This window comes from Teleopsis dalmanni, chromosome 2, assembly GCF_002237135.1.
Source record: "Teleopsis dalmanni isolate 2A chromosome 2, ASM223713v2, whole genome shotgun sequence".
Taxonomy (NCBI): Eukaryota; Metazoa; Arthropoda; class Insecta; order Diptera; family Diopsidae; genus Teleopsis; species Teleopsis dalmanni.
This window is the reverse complement of record NC_051847.1, coordinates 54,809,943-54,819,979: the sequence shown is the minus strand read 5'-3', so window position 1 is coordinate 54,819,979 and position 10,037 is coordinate 54,809,943. Positions and strand designations below refer to the sequence as shown.

Sequence of the window (10,037 nt, the reverse complement as noted above, 5' to 3'; positions counted from 1 at the left end):
AAAAATTGGTAAACAAAGCTGAAAAGGTCAAAATACATTCTACAAATCGCTGTTTAATGGAAACAATATCGAACCTATTTTAAAGTTTATAATTTTCTTGAGGAAGGCACAGGATGACCTACCTCGAATTCTAAGAAGTAGGCAAATTTTAATACCCCTAACTTTATGGTGAAAAGTAGATATTGTTGTATTATAAACGGGATGCTCCTCAAACAGCAAAACTGATGTTAAAGACATGATACTAGTGAAATTATAATCTACTATTGCCAGACTAAACAATTGAATCAAATTTCTATTTCTCAAACCTATTTTTTAAGTTGAAAGGAAAAAAATTTGAATATAAGTGATTAGAATCAATCAACAAGAAACAAACACATACCTGCTTGTGTAGTCTCTTTCGAGAACGGCAATTCGTCCTCGAATTCGATGAGTGACCCATTTGTTTTCTGGCACTAATGCACACACAAATTTGTGTTCATCGGTCTTTGGACCTCTCCCTTTAAAGTTGGTTGACTTTAATTTAAATTCAATCCACCCCCAATGTATTCTTAATTCTAAACAATTCCCTCCCAATTTTGTTCCCTTTTACAATTTTGTTTCCTAATGATAATGCTACACCGACATTCGCTCATTTCTTTTCTAATCTACCAAAAACTGTATAGTTTTGTTTTTGTATCATTAGATTATCAAATGCTCCGATCATGACAATACTGTCTGAATAACGTTAATAAAATTTTCCTCAAAAGAGGATTGAGATATATCTGAGTCAGTCATAGATGAAACTACGGAATTATACAATAGGGGAATAATAATTATTGTCAATAATAAATGGTTGAGAAAATTAGCCATAACGTCTAACGCATCTTGCCCAGCTCAATGTATAAATAAATTTGATATAATTTCGATTATATAGCATTCTTTTACTACCATACTATTTTAAAAAATAAATAATAATTATATATAAATATATTTTATTTCAGGCCCGTCAACGTGCTTCCGTAAAATGGCTTCTTTCAAAAGCTTTCAACAATCAGACTCCAGATAACCTCAAAGAACCTTTCTATAGAGATCATGAAAATCAAGAACGACTTAAGCCACAAATCATTGTTGAGCTTGGCAATGCTACCCTGTATTGTCAAGCGTTGTCTAATTTGTATTCAGATCCAAATTACCAAAGCTTAAACCATTGGTCGATTTTGCAAACTTTGTCACGGAAAGGAGTTCCAGTGGCAGAATCTCCAGATATGCCAATAACAGAAACAGTTCTGATACAAACAAATCCATTAAAAATTGTAAGTATATAGTGACTTATTTATATGATTTACTTTAGATAAAGTTATATTAATTGACAAAAAAAAACAAATTTATTATAGAATGCCCATATGTCTGTGATAGAAGCACTTATGATTTTATATGTGAAAGAATGCACATCCGGAGAAAGAATATTAAATGCAATTCGAAGGTATGTATTCTATAATAATATACACATACATATACAATAATTAAACTCAATAAAATTATTCACTTTAGAGTATCTGGTAGCAATCCAAATATACAGGAACAAACATTTGAAAAATCTTTGCTATTATGGATTTCGCATGTTTGTGCAGCACTGAAAAAACGCATAGATAAGGAAATAGAAGGTGGTGCAGTCGACGAAAATGTATGTAATCCTTACAATTTTTAAATATGATTCTATTAAATAAATTTTAAATGTAGGGAGTTCGTTTGCAGTCACCAAATATTCCGCCAGTGCAAAACTTTCAAGACCTTTGTAATGGCATTTGTTTGGCACTACTAATCCTATTATTGTCCCAAAGTAGTTCCGTGGACTTGTGTACGTATTAATCATTTGCCAGCTGTAGAGGATTCGATATATAATGTATTGATAGTCAGTAATTTTTCTCAAACCCATTTGCCATATACAGTTTTTCATATGAAACCAGAAGATATCACTTATATGAGAGGGTAAATTTAGTTTAATAATTATTAAAATAGTTAAATATTAATTGGTTTTTTATATATACTTACAGTTCAATGAAAACAAATCTTTTAGTATTGTTAGCAGATCTTTTTAATTTGTTTGAAATTCATCCAGCAAAGTGCGTTTGCTATCCCAGCATGGATTCTCCTGGTAAGTCATATATACATATATTTAATTATAGCAAAAAAATTTTATATATAAGTAATGTAGTTCAAATATGTATTGCATATTAAGATTTTTTAGTTAAGTTTTTATTTTAATTATTTGCGTAATTCTCAATTCTTAATTTATTAATTTTAACCAAGTAGAATCAATTAAAGTATTTTTAATTGCTAATTTCTTTCAATCACTATCATTTATAAACACCAGACTTAAGTCCTACTATAGGTTCTTGATTATTTCAACATATTTTGTTCATCCCTAGATGTTTTAAAAATTCAAAGAAATATATCAATATATTTTACTTTGTTCTATATTTGAATAGTTCCACATGCTACGTCTGATTATTTTGTATTATTGAACTAATTTGTATATCTGTCTTCATATTCCCGACATTTATGAAAGTGCTGATGTAATAAAAAGGTTTTCTGTTTTATTTATTTTATACCGTATTTCCTAACATTTTTCAGTTGTTATCTGGTAGTTTGTTAAATAAATTTTGATATCTAACATAATGTATATATTGTATTTTATTAGAGCCCACTTTATGCGATTTAGTAAAGGTTTGAAAGTGAAATAGATGCTTATTCAAATATAGTTTAGAAGCTATAAAAGAAAAAGAAACAAAATTGGATGTTTATAATTATTTATAGATCTTAACATTATTAACTATCGTTGATGAAGTTTATGTGTATATGAAATGACTTTTATTAACTTTATTTGGTTTATATATTTATCTGATTTTATGTAAAAATTTGCCAACATTTTGAAGATTATTTCACTTCACTTTTAAAGCAGGATCTTACAAAAACTATTAATAATTTTTGAATAACAGCTATTTATAGTATAACAATACTTTATAATATTAAAGTTAGTTTTTTTACATACTTCGCCAAATCGCTTTATAGTAAAGTCAAGACTTTCTATATATATTTACTTGTCATTCAATTTTTGTGTTCTCTTTTAAACTGCTATAATTTTTCATTTTTACCTAACACACAATCTCTTTTTTATAATAAACAAAAGTTGAAATTTACTTCAGTTTTTATAAAAAAAAATCAGATTAATTCATAATTTAGTCCGTACATGAAATAAAATGGACCTGCTTTTGATCTAAATCAAAATTTTGTTATTCTGCGCTAGTATTATCACTAAGTATATATATTACTGCTCCAAATATTATTTGAACTATTCAAAACCTCAGGATTTGTGATTTTTGAAAAGCTCTGATAAATTTTTGAATGCTCACACTATAACGAACATTTATATTATGCGATCTAAATGTTCAATTTCGTAATGCTCAAACACTTTGAAGTACAAGTATATAGTATATTTATTATCACTTATAACTAATTGTAAATAAAATATAGAAAATCATATTGTTCCATTTTGGAATTAATTTATTGTAATATGTTTTAATAAAATACTAGACAATTTACAACAATATGGCTGTTAAGCGGCTATTTGCAAATCGGAAATAAATGATATAATTAATGTTCATCTGAGTATAAGGTTACGTTTAAAATGATTAATAATATATGTATATACATTTAAAATAAAAAAAAATATCTCTATAGGTAAATTAGTCAAAGTCAAATTAGTTAAAACAATTAGTTAACAAAACAATTTAAGATAGTTGTTAAAGAAATTATTTAATTAGTTACGATCTAATTTGAAATAGAAAAAAAAAAACAATAACCTGACAAAGAAAGTCTAAGTTAGATGCTAAATAAATAAATAAATAATCTGTGAATGCAATAAAACTCTACAATTTTTTCCATTAAAACTGTTAGATTAATTGCCAATAATATAATTTTTAATATGAAAGAAGTTATATTTTTTTCTTTTTTAAAATTGAATTCTAATTATAGGACATACATATTTTTAGTTTCTTATATATGTTATTGTGTAAATAAATGAAGCTTTTTTACATTAAAAAATATCTTTTTAATTGTTTTTTAAAACGAATTAGACCCAATTTGAATCCATAAAGTAATTATATATGAGCTGCATTCTAAAAAAAAATTACCTTAATTTTTATAATTCAAATTATTTAATTTATTCTTCACATAGTTTTGAAACATCCCATATAAAGCGTTAAAAACTTCTGAAAAAATTTAAAAAAGATTTTTAGTTGTTATTTTTTTTTTTTGAGATATAATTTATATTAAAAATATAACAATAGCATATACTATATAATAATATATTTTAACGCATTGTTTTTATGTTTTTAATTCTCGTTTTGTGATATTATAATAAGTCTTGTAGAAGAACAATAGAAAACTGTATAAGCTTTGTAATATTCAAATTCAATTACTTTAAAAATTATATATAAAATATTTTCTTTTCTTTTTTTTTTTAAAAATGCTTACATAAAAAACAATAAATTTGCATATGCAATTTTTGAACACAAATAAATGAACTTACAATTGTAATCACTATGAAAACTAAATTAAAATTCAACACGACTCAACTCAACACTTCACATCGTAACTCACCACAACTTTGTCTATCACAACACATTTGCAGAAATTATCGCAAAACGAAATGTTGGAGTAAATGAGCATGGAATTTGTCATCGTCGGGGTCTTACAATGCAAGCAGTTAAACCAATTCCAGATTTACGAAGTGATTTAGACATCTTTTCCAGCTCGCCAACGAATCGACCCCCGTTTCAAGGTCCTTAAAAATACTAATTTAATCTTTCTTTCTGTTTTAAAAGACTTTCATTTTGATTCTATAATAATCAAATGTTACATTTTAGTTGTTTTTTTTTTTTTCATTATTTTTTTATTTTATCGTTTGTTGCCTGTTTGCCATTTGTTCTTTGATAATTGTTCTGCATTGTTTCTTAAGCATAGTATGAAAGCTTGTTTACTGTTCCGAATTTAAAATATATTTGCACTTCAACCTTTTTAAACTTGTAACCCTTTAAATAACTAAAAATTAAAACAAATATATTTTATTAATGTGTTCTAAAAAGTCATTCATTATAATAGAATTATCATTAACCCATTTGCATTTGTTTTATTCGTGAGACTCCATTCGTCCATTCACTGTTATGAAATATCTTCCCACACATTTTTTGTTTGCTGCACACTTCAACTAATTAAACAATAATACAAATATTAGTAATGATTGATTTGTCCTTAATATGTTTTTATATTTCTTGTTAAATTTATATCTATATAGTTTATAAAATTAAATTTTTTATTTAAATGTTTAGTAGGACGACTATGTTATATGATGTGTGAAGGAATGTTAAATAGTTATTAGTAGCTCAAGAAATTCGATGGAATATGCCGCGATATAGTTCCAATCATTTGTGAAGTCGTTTAAGTAACTCGTAGATATTCAATTTGAAATATGTTTTGAAAATAACTATTGCACAATCAGATTTGATTCAATAGATAATACAGACCCTAACCTCACAGTTAATATTCTTTCTGACAAACGAAAATACGTATATCTTCACTGAGAATACTGTGTCAGAAATTCTGTTGTTGTAGTAAACCGCTGAGACCTGTAAGCAGATGACATGAAAGGGTTTGCAAGAGGATAACATAGGTGGGAAAGTGGGTGGTTAGTGGTTGGGGTGATGGAGGGGGAATGTGATGGGATAGAATCAGAATTTCTCGTCTCTTTCTGGTCAACATCAGAGCCGGATCATCACAAATATATGTGATTAGAAGTTTCATATCGTTTCAAACACAATCAACATTTTGACACTTTAGACAACACCATCTTGTTAAAATGTATACGCAGACTAAGATTTTTCTTATTAAGTAAAGGGCTAATACCTTCTACTATACATATAGTAATGATCTTATCAATTAGTATGCTGTTATGTATTGGCTAGTAAAATCATAAATAAAGTTTCTGAATGTAAAGACATCAAAAATTGTCAGCAAAATTGTTTATATCAAGGCAGAAATTGAAATTGTATTTATACAGAATAAAATAGTAGATATTTTTATATTTCAGTAAAATACACTAACAAGAAAGTAAAGTTGAAGCACAAAGAAACAAAAGACATAAAAAATGCTTTTTACTAGCACTAAATACAAAAAAAAAAGGATTTCGCAAAACATTTCTATAGTAAAAAGATACTGTTTTTAGTGATAGTGTTTTTAGTGTTCGACAAAACAATTCACATTGTTCTGCAAAGAAGTAAGACATATTTAAAATTAAAACTAGTTTTATGTTACATAATATCCTATCAGTTGAAATAATGAAACTATATTTTTTTTTATATTCATATATTTATGAAATGCTGCGCGATCTAATGTTTCATTTTTAATGTTAAACAATGTATAGTTAATATAGTTTCGTAAGCGATAAAACTAAAACTGACTGTATAAAAATGTTATATATTTTTATTGTTGTCATGAAGATCCTCCTCGTTGTATCGATGAGTGACTTCGAAACAGCCACGGCCTTTCACATTTATTTATTGTATTTTAATAATTGTATAATAATAAAATAAAAATTCTTTATAAAAGTTATCTCATAATTGAAAAAATTTAATTTAAAATATGGCTATATTTTATATATAGCTATATATTTCTACTATATAAAACTTCTATGAACTACGATTAATATGGTCTTTCGACAGTGTCAAAATTAAAATCATTTCTTGTTTCTCAACTGCTTTTTTTTTGCTAAGACTATGTAAGTATATATACTCTGTTAAAACACAAAGTTTTATAAATAGATATAAAAATAGAAAGACGTAGATTTATATCCTTTTTGCAAACAGTTATTCGTTTAACAGTCAATATTAAATTTCGCTGATAGCTAGTACAATTCATTAAAACATTAAATCGTTAAATCGTTAATAGAGGAAAAAAACTAGAAAATTGTCTTGCTTAGAAAATATAATAAATCCTCCATTAGAAGATAACTCTTTATACGTTAAACATATTTAATACAGCTAGTTTAAATCTTAATGATGTTTATGTTTATAATTTTTATTATTATTATTATTGAAACTAAAAAATCTAATTTAAATATGAGTCAGAAATCTAAATTAAAGCAATTATATTTTTGCACATTTTCTATGCATTCAATTATTTTTTAAAAAAATAAAAATAAAAATATTAGATGCTTTGTATGTCATGTATGAAGAGTAAATATAATCATTTTATTTACTCAAGTAACAAAAATAATTTTTCCACAAATGTTCCCATTTAAGTTTTTTTGTTTTATGTTATTTAAACAAAGAATTATAATTTTCTTTTCTTTTTGTTATTTTGTTTTTTATTTATAGTTACTCGTCTTACTTCGGATAATAACAATTTCACAAATAGGGTTATATCAAGAACTGATTTTCGTATGACTGATATAGCAACAAATAATTTAGACAAGAATCAGAGTGAAGGTAGTTATTATTTATTATTTAATTATATTCTTATCATTTGCTTATTTATATATATTTTTAAAATATAATTTTTTGTATTATTTTGTATTTTTAAAATTATCTATAAAAAAATTCTTATCAAGGCTTCGAACTAGAAAGTTTTTCGTCTCGATTCAATAAAAAAATATATATACCGGTTCAGTTTCGAATGATTATATTTTATATATATTTGTATTACATTATAGTCATTCTTTTAAAAAACATCATTTACAAATTAAACAATTTAAAAAACAAACTTTAACGCTTTAAGCATAGTATTAACGTTTATTTCGTGCGAAAAATTTTTTGCAACTAAATTTTTAATGTGTTTATAATTTTAAAAACGATTTATAAAATTATTCGAAATACACAAATTACAATTACAAAAACACATATGAACTCATATATTTAGTGATGTCTTGAAGAAGATACACCAAATCACACACATATATCTAATTTTGTTAACTGCCATTTTTTGTAGAAATTTTTAGTTTTCATAACAATAAAAACTAAAATAAACATATGTTGCTATCAGTTTGCACATATGTTTTATTTCTAGAAATATCACGAATAAATTACAATATTTAACTTTTGTAAAAAAAAATTTTTTTTGGAGTTTTAAGTCAATTTTTCGTGCGAAATCTTTGTTAGTACTAAGCATTATACATAAAAACTGTTTTGTTTTTGAATTTTGTAACTTTCATTCGCGAACGTTTAAACGGAATCAGGGATGCGATATAAATCCTTAAAGTATTTTTTTCGGTTGCATTTTTCACTTTTTACTCAGGTTCGATTTTTCTCGGTTTGCGGTCCAGTGCTGGTTCTGGTTCAAAGCTCTAATTTTTACTATAAAAAAATAATCTTCATTTATTCATTCTTATGTAAACCTCTCAATTTTTTAATTTATCCAAATTTATTAAATATTTATATATGTATTTTATATACCATCAACATGTATATCATTCCAATTTGGCGTTTCAAATTTGCAGCCTTTGTCGTGCACAAATCTCGTGGCATTACAACACTTTCATCATTGCACTCGCAACACATGCAAGAGGAACCATTAGTTCCTGCACGCTTGCGTCCAAATAAAGAAAAAACAAACATGGAATCAAAAGCCGATGAAATAGGTTTGCATTATGTTATTTAAAATATGTAGAATTACTTTATTATTTTTTATAGTTTACCCTAATCATAGTTAAATAAATACATTTCTTCAAAATATAATAAAATTAGAAATTTAAACTTTTTACTATAATATTTTTAGTATATTAATAATTAAAAAATATATATTTTTAAATTCTAAAATAACATAATTTAAGTTGTAAATTATGATATGCATTATTTTTATACAATTTATTTTTTATTTTGCTTTTATTTATATTGTGGCACTTAATAATTAATTTGTTATGCAAATGTTTGTGCGATAACTTATTCTCGCATTATTGTTTGGCATTTATATCAGGCGATTATGTACCAGCTGGAAGACCCAGTAATTGGGAACAAAACCGACGGCCCAGTTATGCAGGTAATGTATATATAAATAGAAGTTTAAAAAAAATTATTTTTGAAGTAAGCATGTTTTAACTTAATAATAATTTTAAGGTTGCATAAAATTAAAAACACTTTCTACTTTATTTTTTATTGATTTTGATAAAATTATTAACTATAATATATATCTAATAAATGTCAACACTTAAATATTTCTTTAAACATATTTTGTACTAAATAGGACGACGTTCGCGCAGAAATTCTTCAAGTGAAGATTCTCAACTAACAATTGAAAATTTTGGTGGTTCCCAAGACCAACTTAATATGGCTGGACGTTATGATCGTGAAAGGGACAGAGAAAGGAAATTATCTAATGCCAGTGTTGGTAAGTATTAAACTTTAAAATAATATAAATTTGTGTACTAAAAATCTAAACAACTTTTTATGTGTTGCTCTAGAACCTGCTGTAGCTGTGCGCTCCTCTATAGCGGATGCACGAGGAACTCTGCAAATAGGCTATGACACTGATTCAGGCTCTGAAAAGCAAGATCGTGAAACAGAAAAATACTCGATGAGACGCCAAGGAAGGTAAGCATCATTGAATAAAAGTTTTATTAAGTCGACATTGACGGGATCTGCAACTATGTATGGTTTAGAGAAATTTTCATTTAAAAGAACACACTTTATAAGATTGTATGAAAAGTGGGAACTAGCAATATTGCATTAAAAATCGATTTTGTTTATTTTTTTTATAAATATTAACTTTAACCTCGAGCGTTAATTTTTTGATGCTTTTACCTTTCATCAGAAGAATTCCTAATATTCACTACATTGCTAAGACAGACCGTTGGTTTAACAGAGTTTTAATTGAGTTACTTAATAATAATAGAGTTACGAATAATGAACGTAAAAAGCTATTAATTTTTATTTTATTTTGTTTTTATAATCGTGTTTAATTGATTTCTTAGCGGTTGAATTATACAATAAGAAGTCAAATTAGATTTT

The 10,037-nt window shown here is 25.8% G+C and overlaps 3 protein-coding genes across 3 annotated transcripts in view; all 3 read left to right on the top strand.

The window, feature by feature from the left end:
* Positions 1-10,037, top strand: part of LOC119679219 (patronin) — a 48,409-nt gene that overhangs the window by 328 nt on the left and 38,044 nt on the right. The gene's annotated exons all lie outside the window — the stretch shown is intronic.
* LOC119674572 (patronin-like) lies at positions 981-1,797 on the top strand (the record flags this gene model as incomplete). The annotated part of the gene is given in 4 exon segments (XM_038085716.1): positions 981-1,292; positions 1,374-1,462; positions 1,531-1,663; positions 1,720-1,797. Coding segments are annotated over 4 exon segments (612 nt in total), but the record flags the coding sequence as incomplete, so codon positions are not given.
* LOC119674571 (patronin-like) overlaps positions 1,808-10,037 on the top strand; it is a 10,080-nt gene continuing 1,850 nt past the window's right edge. The window contains exons 1-8 of the mRNA XM_038085715.1: positions 1,808-1,968; positions 2,034-2,134; positions 4,673-4,822; positions 7,413-7,523; positions 8,531-8,671; positions 9,007-9,069; positions 9,274-9,417; positions 9,491-9,620. Coding sequence (XP_037941643.1) covers positions 1,937-1,968; positions 2,034-2,134; positions 4,673-4,822; positions 7,413-7,523; positions 8,531-8,671; positions 9,007-9,069; positions 9,274-9,417; positions 9,491-9,620 — 872 coding nt within the window. The 5' untranslated portion in view covers positions 1,808-1,936. The remainder of the gene's footprint in view (positions 1,969-2,033; positions 2,135-4,672; positions 4,823-7,412; positions 7,524-8,530; positions 8,672-9,006; positions 9,070-9,273; positions 9,418-9,490; positions 9,621-10,037) is intronic.